The sequence below is a fragment of the Amphiura filiformis genome, chromosome 1 (assembly GCF_039555335.1).
Source record: "Amphiura filiformis chromosome 1, Afil_fr2py, whole genome shotgun sequence".
NCBI classification, from domain to species: domain Eukaryota; kingdom Metazoa; phylum Echinodermata; class Ophiuroidea; order Amphilepidida; family Amphiuridae; genus Amphiura; species Amphiura filiformis.
In genome coordinates this window covers 42,796,284-42,818,058 of record NC_092628.1, presented here as the reverse complement: position 1 = coordinate 42,818,058, position 21,775 = coordinate 42,796,284, and the positions used below count along the sequence as shown (strand labels likewise).

General features: G+C 35.7%; 2 protein-coding genes across 2 annotated transcripts in view; both read right to left on the bottom strand.

Annotated features, from left to right (window-relative positions):
- LOC140166304 (uncharacterized) overlaps window positions 1-6,805 on the bottom strand; it is an 82,348-nt gene extending 75,543 nt beyond the window's left edge. The window contains exon 1 of the mRNA XM_072189724.1: window positions 6,681-6,805. Coding sequence (XP_072045825.1) covers window positions 6,681-6,756 — 76 coding nt within the window. The 5' untranslated portion in view covers window positions 6,757-6,805. The remainder of the gene's footprint in view (window positions 1-6,680) is intronic.
- A 1,319-nt stretch (window positions 6,806-8,124) lies between these two features.
- On the bottom strand, window positions 8,125-18,839 carry LOC140160532 (alpha-2,8-sialyltransferase 8E-like). Its single transcript, XM_072183774.1, has 7 exons — window positions 18,599-18,839; window positions 17,775-18,032; window positions 16,889-17,039; window positions 14,166-14,278; window positions 13,334-13,423; window positions 12,481-12,650; window positions 8,125-10,204 (listed from the first exon to the last, which is right to left on the bottom strand). The coding sequence occupies exons 1-7, from the start codon at window positions 18,715-18,717 to the stop codon at window positions 9,933-9,935; spliced, it is 1,173 nt and encodes a 390-aa protein (XP_072039875.1). The 5' UTR covers window positions 18,718-18,839; the 3' UTR covers window positions 8,125-9,932.
- Window positions 18,840-21,775: the final 2,936 nt, after the last annotated feature.

Below are 21,775 nucleotides of genomic sequence, written 5' to 3'. Positions count from 1 at the left end.
GAACTCTGGCTTAAGGGAAGGGGTATGAACGTTTGGACAGTATTTATTTTGGGACATTAGATCACATCAGACATATCAAATTGCATTCTGAATACGAAGAATGTCCTTCTGATATCAAATAATTTTGAGTTTTTGAAATTCGCAATTTAATACACATTTTATGGCAAATCATTGAAATTTGATATTTTTGATATTTAACAGTACTCGAAGTAAACTTTATAAATCTGATGATTTATACTTAAGTGTATGTAGGTGGGATGAAAAGCCGACGATCAATTGAAAATTTTCACCTTTCGTATTGAAGATATGGATTTTTCCCCAAAACACCAAAAAAAATTTGGTCTTTTTGCGAAAAAATCCATATCTTCAATATGAAAGGTCAAAATTTTCAATTGACCGTCGGCTTTTCCTCCCAGCTACATACACTTTAAGAATATATCATTAGATTTATATAATTTACTTCGAGGACTGTTATATATCAAAAATTTGGAAAATATCAAATTTTATAATTTGTCATAAAATTTGTATTATATTGTGATTTTCAAAAATGAAAATTATTTGATATCAGAAAGACATGCTTCGTATTCAGAATGCAATTCGATAGGTCTGAGGTGCTCTCATGTCCCACAAAAATACTGTCGAAACGCAATAAACGCTCATTCTAGATCCCTTAAACAGGAGTGTTCAAAACTTGAACAATATAATGCCATGCACAATTCGCGTGAATTGTTCCAAGCAGCTAAAAACTTTGATAGAAAAACCGCCACAAGGAACTCAAACATAAAAGACAAAGATTGCAAACTTCTCAAAGGAGATCCGAAGGTGGCTTGCAATAAGCAAGAAACAAATTCAGTCAATTCCAAAACCTACTCAAAGACCGGTCACTCACAATCAAAGTCAAAACCAAACTTCTTCAGGCACTCATATTCCCCATAGCAACCTACGAATGTAAAATCTGGGCCCTGAAGAAGGCAGACACCAAAAAGATCTCAGCCTTTGAACTATGGTGCTACCGTCGTATATTGCGTGTCACTTGGCAAGACAAAAACACCAATGAATGGGTTCTTGCCCATATTGAGTAAAAGTAAGACAACAGTGAGAAAACACAAGCTACAGTACTTTGGTCACGTAGCAAGAGGCAGTGCAGGAAATCTTGCTAGAACCCTAGGATAAACACAAGCTAACCGAGGCAGAGGACGTCATCATACTTACTGGCCTTCTGGTCATCCCCTCCATAATTCGTTGTTGTTTGATATTGCCCTTGTTTATTTGTTTTAAAAATTTATACTTATATTAATATTTGATTATTATGTGACTTGTTGTGAATTATGGGAAATAAATTGTATCTTGTATCATGGAAATCAAACATCAAATCCTGGACGGAAATGACCACATACACTGCGACCCAAGCCGCACAAGACAGATGCAAATGGAGGCTCATCACAAGACTGGCTGTAATCCACCTCCATGATGAGGATGGTACCTGAAGTGAGGAGGTGACAGCTTATCAGTAGGGATCAGCAGGGGTACAATTTTATTTCCTTTTTCATTGAGCACTTGTTATGTGATTAATATGTTGCAAAGTAATAGGCGTTGTATGAATAGTACACACTAGCACGATTTATGCTATCTGAAATACAAATAGCTCTATGTAGCACAAGGAGGCGTTATTCTGTTACAAAGTGATAGATGTAGCATGAATAACACACACTAACACAATAGTTGCACATTTATGCTATCTGAAATAAAATTACACAAATAGCTCATATAGCACAGGGAGGTGGTAATCGTTTTACAAAGTAATTGGTATAGTATGAATAGCACACAATAGCACGATAGTTGCAAATTTATGCTATCTGAAATAAAGTTGCACAAATAGCTCTATGTAGCAAAAGGAGGCGTTATTCTGTTACAAAGTAATTGGTGTAGTATGAATAGCACACACTAGCACGATAGTTGCAGTATTATGCTACCTGAAATAAAATGGTATTAACGCATTGTAGCACATAAAGTTGCTATTCTGTGATATTTCTATACATTTACACCACCATGCAATTGTCAAATTTTAAGTAAAAATAGCGCAAAGTTGCATGAAAATTGCAGTGGAAAATGATACACTAGCAATACTAGCATTTCGTTGCTATTCAGTGATAATTATGTGATATTATGGCAATTTCAGATATAGCGCCTTGCACCTTCAAATGAGTGCTTGAATATGGCTAAATCATGGGATTAAGATCCTTTTAAACAGTAAATACCATTGACATGGGCTGGCGCTGACTTTCTGATGACTTAAAGTCCCATTCAGTGATCCCAGCGAAAGTATAAAAAAATTAAAACTGTGTATAAATCCCAAGTCAAGAATAAATCGTTGAGATTGTCATTCGATATTTCTGAAATGAAAAATTTGGTCCAAAAAAACAAGGAAACAGTATTATAGACAAAGTTGAAGCCCCATTGAAATACATGTAGTTAATAATTAGAGATTCATGTAAAATGCCTTATTTTGTCTTTCATACATGGCTTTCGGCTGAACTACTAGCAGGCTATGTTAGCACATCTATGACAATGACAAAGGTACCAAAATCTGAAGCCGGTCTGGTTGAGCAAGTCACTGAATGGGCCTTTAATTAGAAAAGGTCTCTGTGACGGCTTTGCCCTATCTTGATCAATTTGAGTAAAAATGTTTACCATACCAAAACACTAGTATATAATATACCCTGGAGCACAAAATGAATGAAAATAGTAATCCAATTTCACGCATTCCTACACCTCAATGGCAGCTATATCTGGGTCCCGGCAGACAGATATACAGAATACAGAAATTACAGAAACTACCAGAAACAACAGAAAATGCAGAAATGAAATACTGAGTATTACATGATTTCGGGAGTTTTAAACGTTTTGTAGTCACGTTGTGCACAACTTTGAAATAAATTAGATTGAGTTCGGACGCATGTGTGACCAGGAGGAAAATGATAGTTATAGGCCCACAAGATTAAGAGAAGTCCTTTTAGGACGGTGTGTGTGCAGGGGGGGTTCGCTTGTGCGTGGATTGTTTTTGTGATGCAGTAAGTAATGTGTTATGTACAGAGAGCTGTGATAGGGCATGGAGGGGGGGAACAGTATATGTGGCATGTAGAGTAAGGTCATTAGGGTGTGTTGGGGAGGGATACACATGGGGAGGGGTTTGTGACTCCGGCTTGTGGCTAAATGTCATAAACAAAATATTAATGGCCTTGGATCTAATCTATGGTGGAAAGTGCAGAAATCAAACTACCGGCAAAAATTACGTGTTACAAAAACGTCAATTCGAAACGTCTTCGAAACTAAGAGTCTCAACTAAAAGATTTTGCACGTATAGGTGGGCCGAAGTTTCTCCAACATAAATATCATCCTGGAAACGTTTGATATGACAGTAACCGTTAGTTGCCAGATTTGTTATTTGTGACTGTAATAATCGAAAATGTACTAAGATAATACTAAAAATTTAATATCATTTTTAAAATTTTAATTTAAGGCAGGATAAAGTCCCGGGATAAAGTGTACTTTTCTACCCATTTGTTTGCATTGATTTCCTAATGTTTGTTAGGTAAGGCCAAAAAAAAACATGTTTGTTTCCTGTAGCGCGCTCGCATTTCGTTTTTGACGGCTTATTGTGCGCATTTGAATTTTTTTCACTTACAAAGGAAAAAAAAGAAAAAAAACCCGGAAAAATCGCAAAAACAAACAAACATAAAACACTACTAGAATAAACATTTACACATTACACAACAAACGAGCATAGTGAAAAACTACTGCAGGTTGAAATGGGGTCATAAATATTCTTGAATATGAAGAAATATGATTTTGTGTGTGTGTCGGAGAGACCCACTGTAACTTCCCATTCCAATTTGCAGCAAAAAAGTTTTTTATTTTTTTATTTGGAGACATGGATGATAAAAATAAATAAAAATAAAAAACCGCATTTTGCATTTGACTTTTTTGACCTGCTACAGGAAACAAACATGTTTTTGTTTTTTTGCCTAATACATGATATTGCGTTATCATGGTTATTGCACATACACGGGTCAATGGATCATTACAGATGACAAATAATGAATCCAAACCCCGTCACACCAGTACCCATGAAAACACGGCTCACTGGCTCACATTATTATGATGAAATAAATACACGGGTCATGAAAAAAATATAATGAGCAGCCATGGAACCCTTAAAAGTAAATACTTAACTTTGCCCATTCTGTCAATAGATTGCAGTGAAATTAAGATTTGACTCTTATGGGCCATGGACCTTGACATTGAAATAAAATTCTGGTAACATAATGGGGAATAAGGCGCAACGTAATCGTAGAGTACATGTACTGTTATTACTATATACGCAGCAACCTTTTAGATAATCGGTTAACTTTTCAGCTGACTTTTGAACCCGATTATAAAATGAACCTAACTAAAGTGCCTCTGACAGCTTAGACATTTCTTATTTAATACAAGAACGAGTATATGTGTTGCGCTTTTCATTTTAAATTTGAAACAGTAATACAATTGCATAATTTCATGTGTTACATCTTGTATTTCCAGTCCATGAATTTGAATATCAGTCGAGAAATGGACAAACAATTTAAAAGGCAACGCCCATTTTAAGAAACTAAACATGGATTTCTGAAATTGGATAGCTAAAATATTAAAAACTTTTTTCATGTAATGTGTTACACTTTTCAAAAAACCAAGAAAGACATGATTAAAAATGTAAAAAAAATGTAGATATTTATATAGCGCTTTATGCCGTAAACAGCCTCAGAGCGCTTTACATTTATTCCGCCGTCATTAGAATATGTCGGAACCACGTTTGCAGCCTACAAATGGCGCAGGGTTCATCAGTACGACGACTGTGACTACCCCTAACAGCTTCCCATTGCACCTGGGTGGGATTAAGTGATGAGGGTTTTGTTTAAAGTTAAAACTTTTGCATTCATTATTCATGACATTATTTGAAGCAACAGTTTGTCCACAAAAACTTTGATTTCTGCAATTAGAAGCTTACCAGCTTGAATTATTCATGTTGTGCAGTATGTTATATTTTAAACTTCCAAAGAAGATTTGAGCCAAGGATGACAATGATCAAGTGCTTACAGCTTTACGTGTGATTTTTGATATCATGAACATTTTTTTAAAGATTTAAAGTTTGCATTACCATTTCTTAGAAATATTACAAATATTATTTAAGGTGTGAGAATATTTAACTTTTTAGCCAGATGGAATTCTTTATGTGATAATTCTTCATGCAATAATTATATTAACATTAACGAAAAAGATATTTGCAAGTACCGTGTATTATCATACATGCAAGATTTCATTTTTAATATCGTGCAGTATTTGAACAAAACCTAATTAAACGTTTTGTAAGAATCAGATTGTTTTAGAAGAACGAAAAGTATATCACCGAACAAAATATAAATGACATGTTAACCACTAGTGCGCATTGTGTTGGGTGATCTTTCATTCAAACTTGGAATGAAGTGAATTGACGGATGCGGTGAGGTCCGTTCATACTACGCCGCAATTGCTTTGCGGTGCGATATATGGGTAACGCACCGCACCGCAAAGCAATTGCGGCGTAGGATGAACCAGGAAAGTTGAGAAAGAACTTTCCTGGATGAACGGACCTTTATCCGGGACCTTTATGTAATCGCTCATTTCTTTGCAATCAGTCAAATGCAAGATTTTATTTAAATTTGCTGTATTCTAATGCCTATTTTCTGACTTATGTCCAAATTCATTCACCCGGTTTTTTTTCTGGTACACCCTATATAGTGTACTTAAAAAGTAATAAGGCTAGTTAAAATACAAATATCTTTTAGCAATAAAGAGAATGTGTTTTGTGAGTAATATCCCTGTACACAAATCTACTCAATATAGTTTATGCTACACCATGCTATCGACTGCAGATAATTTTATACTACAGGGCTTTCACCATATGATTTAAGCACTGCACACACTGCTACCCACTGAAGATGGTGCTGTCTACTGACGATTTCTATCTCAATATTATCTACTGATGGTAGTTTTATATTATTATATCCCGCTATGCCAATAGACCCCGCTATCTAATCTAGATAATTTTGCACTACATCGTGCTATCTACTGAAGACTGTTTGCACTATATACACTGTCATGCTATCTACAATGTCACATGTCTACTTTAAGCATGTTAAGATTTACACTATACACCCTGGATATACACCCTGTTATCTAATGAAGATAGCTTTACACTGCACCCTGCTACCTATTGAATATATTTTATGTACCCTGATGTATACTAAAAATAGTTGAGAAGTACACATTGCTATTTATAAACTGGAATAATTCAAATAAATTCTTACACTTTCCCTTAAATAACCACCACGCATCTTCTTTGGCACTTTCAAGGAGCCAATGAAAATATAATTGGCAACATTCAATGTGTTTTAGTTTTATGTAGCCTATATGTTATTTTACTAAATTGTGACCATTGCGACAACAGCCGAAACAACAACAACAACTCCACTGACACGCCTTGCTGCGCACGTGGACTGTAGAACATGTAGAAGGGACAGGAAGTGTTAAAAAGTTACCCGAAATTGCTGAAGTTAGTTAAACATCGAGAATAGCGTTTAACTAAACAAATAATGTTTACTTACCCCCAACCGAATAATGTATATTTTGTAGGATGACGAAAGTCATGAAAATGAAACATCTATGTAACTTTATATCCATTTTGAGCCGCTGACTTTGATGAGACAAAGAGAAACGTGTGAAATATTCGCCAGCGCTGTACATGTATTATAACTAGTGTGCAGGAATAAACGCGATGAACCATGACGAATTGTATTTGTTCAAGTATATTTTTTAATACTTTTGGACAAGAATACAGCCAAACAAGACATTTTAAGCTTACTGCAGTGAAGTCCAGCTGCCAGTGGGTTATACGTTGTTTTGGTGATTTTGCTTGAGCTCAAGATAACCAATTTCAAACATATGTTTCTGAAACTCTTTTTTTTTATCATTCACAGAGCCAAAAGGCTCTGTCATTTATTGCATCAAGTCATCTTTTTTTCTTTTCTTAAAAAAAAACCCCATACAAGCATGTATACAAAGAAAATATATCACGATACAATTATAAACATAAGAATGCACAATAATTCAATTTAGCACATGAACCACCAAACATCTCATTACAAATTGACATTTTTCCATCTGTTACTCCATTTTTAAGACTGTCATTTTTAACAGCAAAAAACTTCCCAGTTTTTCTACAAGATTTAAGAAATTTTACAAAAATATTATAATTAAGTTTACCTTTATCCTATTTACAAATATAAATATAATACTTTGCATGAAGTATTACTAAATTAAATTTGAAGTTCTCAGTATCCAATAGGTCCAAAATAATATCTCTCATATTAAGCTCAAGGGAGTTTCTCAAAAGATTAAACTGAACTTGATTCCAAAAAGGAGTTATTTCAATACCATCCAAAACAGATTTAGCAAAACCAATATGAGAGAGCAATTATTCACAGTTACATACCTGTGTGAAATCTTAAATTGGAAATATCTACTGTCCCACTCTTCAAACTGAATAGCCCATTAACCACAAACAGGGGTTTTAAAGACCTTTTGAATAACTACACATTTCATGGACTAATTTAGTTAAAGGATGTCTCCGCCAGTCACAACATTATGCCTTATATGTTAGAAAAAAAATAATTATCAAGCACGAATCACGTGGTTTTATTTTAAACAAACTCATATTGACTATAAAAATGAATAAAAACAGGCGTCTCTCAACACGCGATATTCAAAATTCCCGGGCGCCGAGATTGTCGAGTGCAATGACGTCCCAGTAATACAATGAAGGTTGCCAACAATTGAGCACAAATAACCATGACGTCATTGCACTGGATAATTTTGGCGCGGGAATTTCGAATATCGCGTGTTGAGAGCCGGTTGTTTTTATTCATTTTTATGGTCAATATGAGTTTGTTTTAAATAAAACCATGTGATTCATGCTTGATAATAATTTTTCTAACATATAAGGCATAATGTTGTGATTGCCGGAATCATTCATTCAGTTTCGAGATACTAATATCATCTATTTTTTCCCTGTCCACCATCTTAACATCTCTTTTCCAATTTTGTTGAATAGCATAAACCAAAGAGAAGTATTTCAAAAAGTTAATATTCAAATTAAATTTTTCTTTAAATTTGGAAATTTAGAATAAAATCATTTTTGGATAACATGCTACCGAAGGATTTGGCACTTTTATCATACCAATTTGTCTAAAACACCACGTGATTAGCAACCCAAATATTAGAGATGTTCCAAAAAATTTGCTGACGATTATTTAAACAAATGTTTGTGCGTACAATAGTCCTGCAGAAGCGTGTAAAATATCAGAAGTATTGTGCACTTTCCCAGAAAGGCATCAAATTGAGCTCAGTTGTAACTTTTGAAGTGCTTAACAAATCTGGAGTCGAGTAAGGCCCAAAATTATTTATTTCCATGATGGCTCATCTTCTTGGTATTCAAGACAATTTCTCATCTTTTCATACCTGTTTACCGTATTAAATAAGGCACAATTTCATATAAAGATCATAAAAAAACCAGCTTAAATCATTTTATATTAATAAACACTACCAAAACTTTTTTATATTATGCTGATAACATGTTACTGTAAATTGAGTGTAAACTACTATACATGTACTTTTGCAAAACTCTTTAAAACCTGTGTGCACAGTACATGCTGTATGTGCACCCACCCCAACATGTTATGAATATGTCAGAGGTGAAAATATTACACTGCATGCATGGCTACCATAATTAATTTACATTGCTCTTTTGCTGGGATTCCAGCTTCACTGGAGTGAAACATTCTAACAATTGTATATATTTCTTGTGTATTTTTTTTCCAATTTATTTGAAAATATTTTAGTGGACTGTAAAATAATGTGTTTTATACTTCAGGTTTGTTATACTTCTAAGTAGATATTATTTTGACTCCAAAACGGAAACAAACACAAACATTGTGTAAAAAATTAGGCCAAAAAACCCAGATTTGTCTCATGTTCCCCCGCGAGCGCGCGTTTGATTGATGCTGCACGTGTCCTCGAGCAACCTCCCCTAACCGTACTAAGTACTAAAAAATACAAGTTGATATATGCGCTGTTCGTGCGTCCATCCCACGTGGTGTGATGACGCAATCGCCCTAAGTGATAAATAGGCACGGTTCCACTGGCCAGCGAAGCCCAACACCCGTGGCTAAGTGTCGCCGAGCCAGTGGTTGGCATGCGAGGGGTCCCGGGTTCGAATCCCACCCAGAGCAAACAACTTCTTCCTTTGTTTTCTCTCTTTATTCCTTTCTTCTTTCCCTTCCCGTCGCCAAAAAGCCCTTAGGCGGTTAGGGTTAAAGGAGTATTTCGTGATCCTAGCATCCTCTTTTTATGACATTTTTCAGTAGATATCCACGACAAAAGCTTATTTCCAAAATTTCAGTTACACGTAGACAAAAGAATGATGACAGTTGACAGTTTACAACACAAAAGAATCTAACATCGAATTTTAAGCAGCTTTACCCAATTGGGCGGTCACAACACCAGTTTGGTGCTGCGGGGACCCAGTAATGGCCGCCCAAATCCTGACCATGACTTGGCTCGTTGGATTCGCCTATAGATCACGGTCTACTTCCTTGCACACACAGCGCAGTTCTTTCATGAGAGCCACCATGAAGAACCATGCGTTCCATAGTGTATATTTTGTTAGATATATTGCATCCAGAAGAGATCAGAGTACACGAAGAAAAATCTTTCGGTTCATCGTCGAAGATGAGTTCAGCTCCATAAGACAAAAATTGTTTTCATGCTTTGACCTTCAGCCAGGATAGGTTTGAACACTTTCAATCAAATGATACTTGATGTTCAGCCAGTTTAGGGCTATTTGTTCCGCCATAACACGGTGTTATATGTAGTCTAAGAATGCCATCCTGGTGCATTTGCCACAATTCCCAAAATTCTAATGCCATACTATGTGTTTCTGATTTAGCTTTGACTTTATCAAAATAATGGTAACGAATGGGTTCCTCAGAATAAAAAGTGAACGGGAATGGCCAAAATCCATACAGGTGTACTTCGTCACATAATTCCAGAGCTGTAGTTGCTAGATAGAAACCTGAAGAAAAATAAAGAAGATTTATATATAATTTGTGTATGACATAGATTTTTAAAAAAGTAGGTACATTCTGGTTAATTCTGTAATTCGTATTCAAAACTGAAAGTCTTAAGGGGGTACTACACCCCTCGATAAATTTGCGTTTATTTTTGCGTTTTCTCAAAAACTAATAACACAGTGGTAGCAAAAGTTATGTATAGGGGCAAGGAGTCCAATTACTACACTGGAATTTTAGTGACCCAAGACAAGCGGTTCGTTATTTATGATAAGAAATAAGGTACCGCTAGGATGTACCTCATTTCCTATCACACTGAACCGCTTGTCTTGAGTCACTGAAATTTCAGTGTAGTAATTGGATTCCTTGCCCCAATAATATACATAACTTTTGTTACCAGTGTGTGATTTGAAAAAATGCAAAAATAGTCACAAATCTACCACAGGGGTGTAGTACCCCCTAAAGCTATTCTATGAACACTTGAAACTGGTGGCCAATTATTCTCATTGCTCAGTTAGAATCCAGGAACCTAGACAGTTTTCTTTGTCAGGGGAGGGGCAAAATTAAAAAGTCGGGGCAAAGACGCAAAAAAAAATCCCGGTTGCATCATTTTGACCAGGTATTGGGCGCATCCAGATAATTTTGGCTCTCCCCCTAAAGAAGACATGGGAAAATCTTAATCTTTTTTAAGATCTGACCTCGTAAATCATAAGACAGATGAAATAAGAAAAAACAAAGGAAAGATCATAGCCAGCAGTAGTACATAGAGTATCATGGCTACGGATTTCATCACAGTCTTAGCACGCTGGTAAGCAGCGTTTGAGATGGTGTTAATCGATAGTCGATAATCAATGATCAATCAGCTATGAATATTTATTGGATTCTAAAAATAATGATCACGGACTCTCATGTTCAAATGTGTGTGTGTGGGGGGGGGTGTATACCCCCTCGCATGTTGGTGCTCGCAATTGCCGAGGACGGCTTTTTACCCCTAAAGAAGACATGGGAAAACTCAAACTTTTTGGGAATCCCGTGTCTTCTTTAGCAGTCAAGTTAGCTCAATCGATAAGGCGTTCGACTATGGTGCGAGAGGTTGCGGGTTCGAACCCTGGCGGTGCCTATTACGCTCTCGTGGAAAAATTGAGTTAGCTTGAAATTCCCCTGGACAAGGAACTCACTGCTAATTTGTCTCGTTGTAACCCGTACGAAACTCGGGGAGCTGATCCTGGTTGCGATGGTTATTTGTGGAATGTCTAGGGTGTGCGCTCATCTTGAAGCAGCAAAGTCCCTGATTTGTTATTTAATGGTTTATGGATTGATATGGGGCCATAGTGGTCAGCGACAACCTGTAAAGTGTGCTGAGGCTTGTGGATCAATGTCTAGGCGTTGTGCCTGTGCGTAGCGCACTATAAATCACTGCGCTTTTCTTTTTCTTTTTTTAGGGTAGGTGCCGTTAATTTCTGGAATAGCCCATTATGGTGAGATATATGCCGGTTTATTTGGATAATTGATGTGCGCGCGTGCTCGCAAAAATCTGGTATTTTACATTACTTTTGCCCATGTTCGGGTGAATTTTGGTGGGAAACGGCAATAATCTTTTCCTAATTTTAAAACGAAACCATAATTCGGCATTTTTTTAATCGACGCACTATCTAATCTTCCACATTATGATACCCCATTGAATCCAATGTGACCTCCAGAAGTAAAGTTACAAGCATTTGATTGGACGAAGGTCCAGTTTCAAAAGTGACAAACTGGTCTATACAGGCGAAAAGATTCCAACAAGTGCAACAAAGAGACAACACAGTTTCTTCAGTCAAGCTATATCTAAACATATGCTAAAGCAGTAAGTTTTTATTTCATTTTTTTTTCTTCTCTGTACTCTTCACAACTTTATTTTATTTTTCAGTTCTGTTGTTTCAGTTTTCTTTATTTCCTTTTGTTTAATTTCTTTTAATCCCATCAATATCTTGTGTGGCCACCGTTGTTGACCATGCATAATGGCTGTACATTGTCATCACATGCTCCAATCGGACGTGTATAGGGCAGTTTGTCGCTTTTAAAACTGGATCTTTGTCTAATCAAATGTTTGTAACTCTGCTTCTGGAGGTTACATTGGAATAAAGGGGTGTCATAATATGCAAGATTATATCTTTAAAAAAACAAAATAAATAAATATGGTTTAGTTTTAAACTTTTTTTTTCAAGTGTATGCTTTCTGGGCGCAGTATAGTTCAACCTTCTATAGCGTAATATTTGGATTGCGATTAAGTGAAACTCACCAGTTGATAATACCTGTTTAAGACCTCTCGCGCGCCAGAAATCCCAAACTTTACGAAAATGTCCAGGATGTCCTATCATCAGTGTAGATGTGTTTGACTCAACCGTTGCACTGCACGTTGACACGCCTTCACCCAGGATGGGTCGCCTAGACATGTCGCCAATATAAGTCCTGTGTATTCAGCTAAATCAGAATTGAATTTTTGTGTTAAGTTTTTGCTGCCAAATAAGCCGTATCTGAAATTTGTAAAAAAGAAGTAGAATTCTATTCAAGTGTATATACGTATGTTAGGCTAACAAATTTGTTATGTCTCAAAGCCGCCGCGCTCGTGCGTTTTCTTAGCGCGTCTATGTCAGCTGAAACGGCAATTTCATTTTTTATTTCTCTTTTTTTTTCCTTTTTTTTTTTGCCGTAAAATCATTAAATTCTGAGACAAATTTGGAAGAAAAGTTACTTGATGCGATACTCGCATTGTTTAGGTATAAGCTGGTATAAAACAAAACAATTGATATTACTTCAATTATGTAAATCAACCACAGTTTTATGCTGTATACTTTTGAATACTCGAAAATGGCATCTTAATTGAAAAATTAAAAAAATGAAATCTTAATAAGCTCATTCCGGATTCGTTTTTGAACCTGCCATGGGCTTTGAAACATAACAATTTTTTTAGCCTAACGGATGAACTTATGATAATCCACATGTAGCAAGATGTTTCCTGACGCACCTCAAAATCCTCAGGCGCACGTTGTTTGCCCCCCCAAAAAAAACCACAATAGTGCTTATCATTTTACAGACTCTTCTTAGCACACATTGTCTCGTTTAGATCTTTGTTCCAAATCAAGTTTGCTTACCGACTCATTATCATACTGGGATTTAATGAAACAAGATTTGTCTTCTGTCCCGCATCTCTGATATACTTAGCGATTGGAGGCAAATTGCACCTGGAAGAGAATTTGAACTATTTAATGCATTTGACATACTATATAGTACTACATCAACAAAATAATGATGACATATCATGGTGACATTAATGAACTGAGTGCTAGTCAGACTTATAGTCCCAAGTTTTGAGATATTTTCTCAAAATATCAAGAGCTATCATAAGAATCACTAACCCAATATACTAGGCTTGTTTGTACTCATTTTAATGCATTTTTCAATCTAATTCCAAATATGGTCATGAAAATTTACAATTCTGATACTTTTCGTCTGCAGTCGACACCCGCGCAGAGATAATTAAAGTTACAAAACACACTCACTTATATATATGTGGCGGTATGTCAACACTTAAAATCTAATTGGTCAAAAAAATGGTCTAATTCGACTATTTAAAAATAAGTCATACAAGATACGAGTTTTTGTTATTCAAGGAAAATAATACTGAAACGATGTGTATTTGTATTACTAAAAGAATAATTACATGACTAATGATTATGGTTTCGTGATTTATCGTGATTTAGATATTTACATGAATTACTAATCGAATGACTAATACAATGACTAATTATTAACTAATTATTACAAAACTATTACAGTGGGATTCATCTTTCCATTCACTTTCGAAAATATTACTTTGGAACCTGAACTTAACCAATAATGGAGTGTGGGAAAGAATTAAGAGGAGTATATTATGCAATTCGAATGACCAGAAGTTTTAGACGGTTGGTCAACGGGTGCGGTTACCTGAATATGTAGTCAGCCTTGTCTATGTTTGCTCCACAGGTGCTATTCGCGAGTATACCACCGTTACCAACAACACTGCAACGTTTGAAACTTTTCCCCTCAAGAGGAGAACTCTGAAAAGAACGTGTAAAAATCATACTTTTGAATCGGAAATATTCGCACTTGTAATGCTACCCGGCCCCTATATCCGGGGCCCCTATACACTCAAGTGGATGGTTATTCGTTAACCAACAACGGTTTGGAATGGTAAATCTACTTTTACTGCAACAACTATAATATATATTCGACCCTATAATAAAATGAATAAAAGTATAAATATCATTATACGGTCTCGTCACCATCAACGCAATGTTCAGGATCTGAAGTTGTGGTGTGGTCTATTCTGCAATTACGCTATGAAGTCTACAATAAACTGAAAATAGTGACTATTTCAAAATGCAATTTGTTGACCATATCATATACTTTGAAACAAAAAGTTTTTAGAGTTAATTGGGTAATGTGTCCCCAAATCTGGGAACTTTTGGTTCATATGTTTTGTGTGCTTTGTTTTTCGCAACGATACATTGAAGGAATGATAATGTCATGAATTAATTTAGAAAATTTTAAGACAAATAATACCTTTTCCGCATCCCATTAAATCATGGCATTGTACGTTAAATGTTAGCCAAATATGTATCAAGCACGAATCACATGGTTTTATTTAAAACAAACTCATCTTGACAAAAATGAATAAAAACAGTCGTCTCCCAACACACGATATTCAAATTCCCGCGCCAAAATTGGCAAGGGCAATGACGACCCATCCTGGGTGAAGGCGTGTCAACGTGCAGTACAACGGTTGAGTCAAACACATCTACACTGATGATAGGACACCCTGGACATTTTCGTAAAGTTTGGGATTTCTGGCGCAAGAGAGGTCTTAAACAGGTGTTATCAACTGGTGAGTTTTATTTATCATGTTTATTCGCAATCCAAATACGCTATGGATTGTGGGGAAGGATGTATAGTTAAACTAGTTTTCTTTGCCACGATACACTACTTATAGTTTTAAGGAAGTCTCCGGCAATAATAACATTATGCCTTATATGTTAGAAAATAATTATCAAGCGCGAATCACATGGTTTTATTTCAAACAAACTCATATTAACCACAAAAAATAATAAAATACAGTCGTCTCCCAACACGCGATATTCAAAATTACCGCGCCTAAATTGGTTAGGGCAATGACGTCATGGTTATTTGTGCTCAACTGTCGCCAGCCTTCATTGTATTACCAGACAATTTCGGTGCACGGGAATTTTGATTTGAATATCGCGTGTTGAGAAAGGGTCTTTTTTTATTCGTTTATATGGTCAATATGAATTTGTTTAAGGGGGTACTACACCCATGCATTTTTTTGCATTTTTTGCATTTTGTGAAGAAATGAGAAAAAGAAATTGGACAAAGTGGTATGCAAAATGAAGGGGCAAATCTTCTCGTTCAATTGGTGGCATCAGTATCAATGAAGCGTACATGCTTCTAATGATATAAGCCAAAAGGTGGTACATCACTGATGTTTTAAATTCACTTCATTTTGGAAAGCTTACTATCAACGGATTTCGTTAAAATTTTGGATATGTGTTGCTAACACATTAGGGAAATAATGTTGATATGTAAAATGGGAATAAGCGGTCCCTGATCTCTTTTATGACTTCATGAACTTGGTGCTCCACAACTATCAAAAACGAACCGGTTAAAATGCTTCTATTTTCAATGTTGAGCTATATTTTGTATTTTGAACTTGCGACACTATTTCACTGAAACTTAATTAAGCCATAGGTAACAGGTTACCACAACCACACTACAGCAATGTTGAAAAAGATTGTATTTTTGTCACCCATACCACCATATTAGGTAGTTTTCCGTAAGCTTCATTTTTGTGATTTTGGTAACTATTTTATATTTATTTGCCCAATTCATCTCAACTAGGCAATCTAAATTGTACTCACCATTTACATCCCAAGGTATTTTAGTATATCCACCTCACATATTTCCATTATATATCCAGTAACAGACAAAATATCAAAATTGATGCCTCATTATGACATGTATGATATCACAGACTACCACATGTTGATGCCTGAATTTGACCTGAACCAATTGACCTATAACCTGACCTTTGATGACCGTATAGCCTTTTTTAATCTCTTTTCCTAACACCACATTATAGAAGATAAATACATGGTGTACTATTAAATTGTCTATGTGGAAGAGATTAGGCCTATTTAATTTATTCAGTGTTATAATCAGTGAGTACATTTCTATAGATGGTATAACAAAGGATTTAATGTATTCTATTCATGCCCCCTACTTGAACATGTTGAAAAGAATAAATTATGGACAATTTATGGTTTGTTATGAAACATGCATCTGAGTTACCAGGATACATGTAAACAAAAAATATATAGGGCTAAAATGACTTACTATACAATGGTTTAAAAACACCTTTTTTTATTATTATTTTATTTTTTTCTTTATTTCACATGATCCGTGCATATAATGCCTAGCTATAAATGAAAAAATATTTTTTTAGACCAATCAAAAGCTATCAAACCAATACATGGGTGTAGTACGCCCTTAAAATGAAACCAAGCGATTCGTGCTTGATAATAATTTTCTAACATACGAGTATAAGGCAAATATTGTGATTGCCGGATACTTCCTTTAAGTTCAATATTGCTTACCTGTGGCATAACACGAGTAAACCAGCTTTGTACTTGGACTGTGTCATTTGGTTTACAAAAATAACAGGGCAATCGTACTCCTACAGGAGTCGTTTTATGAGACAATACCATATGAGTTCTTGAATTCAACTCTATTCCACGTAGTTCTGTTCTGTAACAAGAAAAAAATTACATTATTTAAATCCTTCGTAAATCATGTGTTACTCATTTGAAAGGCAACGTCCTCAATGCTCATCTTAGGCACGGCTACTTTGAAGTATTCTCTTCGCCCTCTTTCCCTCCTGCACTCCCTTCTTTCTTTCTGGCTTGCTTGCTTAACTTAATATGCAATGACGTAGCCAGGACTCTCTCAGGGGAAGGTCAACAGGGGGTGAGGTGAGGTTGAAGACAAATATCACGGGGGACAAAATTTGACGAAGATTGTAAAAATTAGGGGGAAAATACATACACTTCGATATGAAATGGATATATGTATAGGGCTGACACTTTCACACTAACGGGCTTTTGGTCAGAGTAAAAGGTAAAAACAAATCTGGGGTCATTAGGTGAGCGCAACATGTAAGAATTATGGGGTCGTTGGGTGAGAGACCGACCGTTTGGACCTAAATTAGGGCAGCATTGCGTGAAAACATGACCATTTTTTTTGAGATCCAAAACAGTCTCACAGAAGCCTCAAACATCGAATTTTTAGTTCTAAATAGCTTCAACTGGCTTTGTGTGTTCACAATAAGTAAGAAAATATCAGTGATAATGAGAATTACTGTTGAAATTGAAAAATGGGCATTTAGGAGACAGATCAAATGGAAAAATAAGAGATATTTGGGTGACATAAACGGGAACGTGGACGTCGGAGAAATGAGCAAAAAATATAACAACCTATAATTACCTAAATTTTTCAGCATTTGTTTTATTGGAAACCCACTTGTCTCCTTGAAAAGCCATCTGGTAGAACATCCACGAAGGAAGAGTTGGTTGAGGATCGCTGTCATTCTTATGTATATTTTTTGAACCTTTGGGTAATATTTTAGACCTTTCAACGAGAGCAGCTAATTCCGTTTCATTAAGCTCGGTGTTGTGAGAATTGATTCTTTTCCGACTTTTGTATGAAAATGGCTTTGCGTCTGGGTACCTCTGAGAAATGGATCTGTTATATAGAGAATAGGTTAATACCTATATTACATTATATTACATTACATTACATTACATTACATTACATTACATTACATTACATTACATTACATTACATTACATTACATTACATTACATTATTTATAGCCTACAGAGTGGAACACATAGCGCGTATCGAAAGCTATTAAGGATTGGTGTGACTGTTTTTAAAACTGTAAATCAATACCTTTTACCTGAGGGCACGGTGGCTCTACCTCGCAATCGGAGGGTTACGAGTTCGAGCCCCGGCGGTGCCATCATATGGTATTGTGCACTTGGGCAAGGCGCTTGGGCACGACGCTTTACCTCAATTGCCTCTCTCCACCCAGGGGTGAAATGGGGAGCTGTTAGGAATAATGTCCATGAGCCCCGCCCAAAGGTATTAGCATGTCTTGGGCATTGTATTACAGCGACATATTCTAATGACAGCGGAATAAATGTAAATCGCTTTGATACACATGAAAGGCGCTATATAAAATGTCAATATTTTTTTTTAATTTTATACATACATACATTACATTCGTTCATATCTCTTTTACTTACCGAGGACTTTGAAAGTAATTGTATGTCCAATTTCCAAATCCCAATATGTGCCACATGAAAAGGCCACAGGTTAAGACCAGTAAGCATTTGAAGAGGCGAATTAGTTGTCGATTACTCATTTTCTTACTTACATAAAGAAGATTATTGTACTGTAGGTAGGAAGTTTTTAGGAGTGTGCAAAATACTCACTACCTTGGTGACTGATATGATGTGTGTTGCATAGCCTAGGCAGAAAATTTTGATAACCCTAAAGAAAGAGGAATGTTAAAGCGGGTGTTAAAGTAAAAATGGTACAGTTAATTTTGTCATTGTAAATAAGGCAATTATGTTTGTACATAGCAGTTCCATAAATGTGTAAATCATGTCAAAATGAATAAATGATGCCCTTGTCGGCTGCTACATGTGTCTCTTTTTACGTAATAGCTAGCAACTCAAGTCAAGGTCACTTAAAACCACCCGAGTCACATGGGTAAGGAATGATCTCTATATTCCTAAACCATGTGACTTGGGGGTAACTTGGAGTGACCTTCATTTGAGTTGAGTCTGGTATTTATTCCTAGCTATTATGTAAAAAGCCCAGGGGGGCACTCAACTTTGGAAGTGACGGTATGTGCCTGTAGGCCCCCTTTTTTGAAGTCGACTATACCCGATGACCCCCTTTTTAAAAGCCATACCCGATGACCCCCCTTTTTTAGTTGCGGCTACCCAATGACCCCCTTTTTTGGTTGCGGCTACCCAATGACCCCTTTTTTCTAGAATAGCATCATCAAAATGCAACAAAAAATGCCGAAACTGTCAAATTTTGCTCCATTTTTTCAAAATTATGCCGAAATTTTCAAAATTTTGCTCCATTTTTTCAAAATTTTCTACCTGATGACCCTTAAAAAAAAATCTTATACTCGATGACCCCTTTTTTCAAAATATTGTACCCAATGACCCCCTTTTTTAAAATAACGCTTTGTACCCGATAGGCCCCTACTTCGCGACTCCGGTAGGCACATACCCGTCACTTCCAAAGTTGAGTGCCCCCCCCCCCCCGGGGTAAAAAGAGACACATGTAGCAGCGGACAAGTATATACTTTTGATATGGTAGTACACACCGGGAGTACACAAATTTAAAAGAACAATTGGCCTGCATTGAAGATAAAAGAATGAACTAAATTGTGAATATACCTGTATAGGGTGATACTCATACAAAATAAGCCTGCAATAGCTTGTAATTACACCATCGTACATAAGAATACATTATGCTGAAAACATTATAAAATAATACTTACTGTGAAGTGGGAATATCGGTTGGCAGTCATGAACAAAGTGAAATTTTAATAATATTCATTGTCTATATCCAGTAATGGCAAAATAATGAAAATCGTCAAACGTTGAACCTACCAGTTAAGGTTCTATGTAACTGCCTACTATCGTTGAAATATGGGGAGTAACAGCAATATTTTCAAGTATTCCATGTTTGTCGTCTGTAAATGCACCCATTTACCTTGTAACCTGTAGTGCTATGACTAACAGTTTGTTTTCTGGCGGGCTGGCTACAGGTCAAAGTCCATGTAAACATTACGGTATATTATTAAGTACAGATTAATTATATACATTTTCCAACCTTTTACAATGTTTGTTTTAAACTTAGGCATATATATTTCTGTGATAAGTTTTTGAATTTAACAGATTGCTTTGACAATTTTAACAGATTGGTTTGCTATCTGTTTCGGGGGAAACAATTCAAAATGTTGTGTGTATGTACCGATAAAATATGTTGCCAAAATTTGCGAAATGCTTCTTCCCTTTTGCCTGTTTGCGTGAAAATGAAATACAAGACAAGAAACAAGATATTTTATTTTCCCATAATTCACATGAAATCACACAAGTATATATTTTAAAAAACAAAGGCAATATCAAACAAACGAATTATGGAGGGGATGACCAGAAGGCCAGTAAGGCCAGAGGAAGTCACCCCCCTTAACAAAGAAATGTTACCATCAAAAGAAGTAAAAAAACAAAACAAAGCATAACAAACAAACGAGAAACACGATGCTCAAGAATTAATCATATTTTGAGATCAAGTCACGTTTATATATCTTACGGAAATGTTTCAATGAATTTGCCGTTTTATTGAATTTGGCAATGAATTCCATAATATTGGACCAGCAGTACGAATGGCATGGTCAGTAAATGTTTTGTTGTTCTTCATTAAGTTGAATTTATCTGCGTTTCTCGTTTGGTAATTATGAATATTGGAACGTAGTGTAAAGAAGCCATCAAATACGCCCGGTAATTCATTATTACTGTACTTGTACATAAATACCCCCAATTCAAGTTTGTAGGTGTCTGCAAGAGTTAAAATATTGTATTTGGCAAATAAGGGAGCAGTGTGGCTTCTATAATGACTATTTGCTATTGTCCTCACAGCCCATTTCTGTAATTTCATAATTTTATCCAAGTATGTTTTACACGTATCACCCCAAATCAATATTCCGTAATTTAAATAAGGTAAAACAAGAGTACAATATAGAGAATACAGGATACGATCAGGTACATAAAATTTAAGTTTGTTCATAACTCCAATATTTCGCGAGATGGTTTTTGCTATACAGTTTATATGGTATTTCCACGTCAAACATTCATCAATAATCACACCCAGGAATTTTGTATTAGTAACCCGTTCCAGAACTGACTCATCTAAAATGATCTCAGGAGATACATCACACACAGTTGAGTTTATTTTTGATGTCATATGTGGTGTACCCAAAACCATGTAATTTGTTTTACTTGCATTTACCGATAGTTTGTTCGACTTGAACCAATTACTAATTTCTTTCAATTCATTATTAATTAATTGATATTTACTTTCAATATCTTTATGTGAGTACAGAATAGTAGTGTCATCTGCGAATAATATAAAGTCTAATACATCTGATGTGTTGATAATATCGTTTACATAGAGAATGAATAATAAGGGACCCAGTATAGAACCTTGAGGTACACCACAAATAATATCTTTAAGTTCTGATTCACAAGAGTTGTAATGTACATATTGTTTTCTGTTGCTTAAATAATTAGTGAACCACTGAAGTACGATACCACGAAAACCATAGTGTTCCAATTTATGAATTAATATGTTATGGTCGATAGTGTCAAAGGCTTTGGAAAGGTCTAAGAAAATTCCAA

Bases quoted from the DNA above. Each gene is read 5' to 3' on its own strand.
- LOC140160532 (XM_072183774.1), bottom strand. From the start codon at position 18,717: ATGAGTAATCGACAACTAATTCGCCTCTTCAAATGCTTACTGGTCTTA. The intron at 14,279-16,888 runs GTAAGCAATATT...CGTTCTTTTCAG, and splicing joins TTACTCGTGTTATGCCACAG to AGTTCTCCTCTTGAGGGGAA. The intron at 13,424-14,165 runs GTAACCGCACCC...ATTCTCTTCCAG, and splicing joins AAGGCTGACTACATATTCAG to GTGCAATTTGCCTCCAATCG.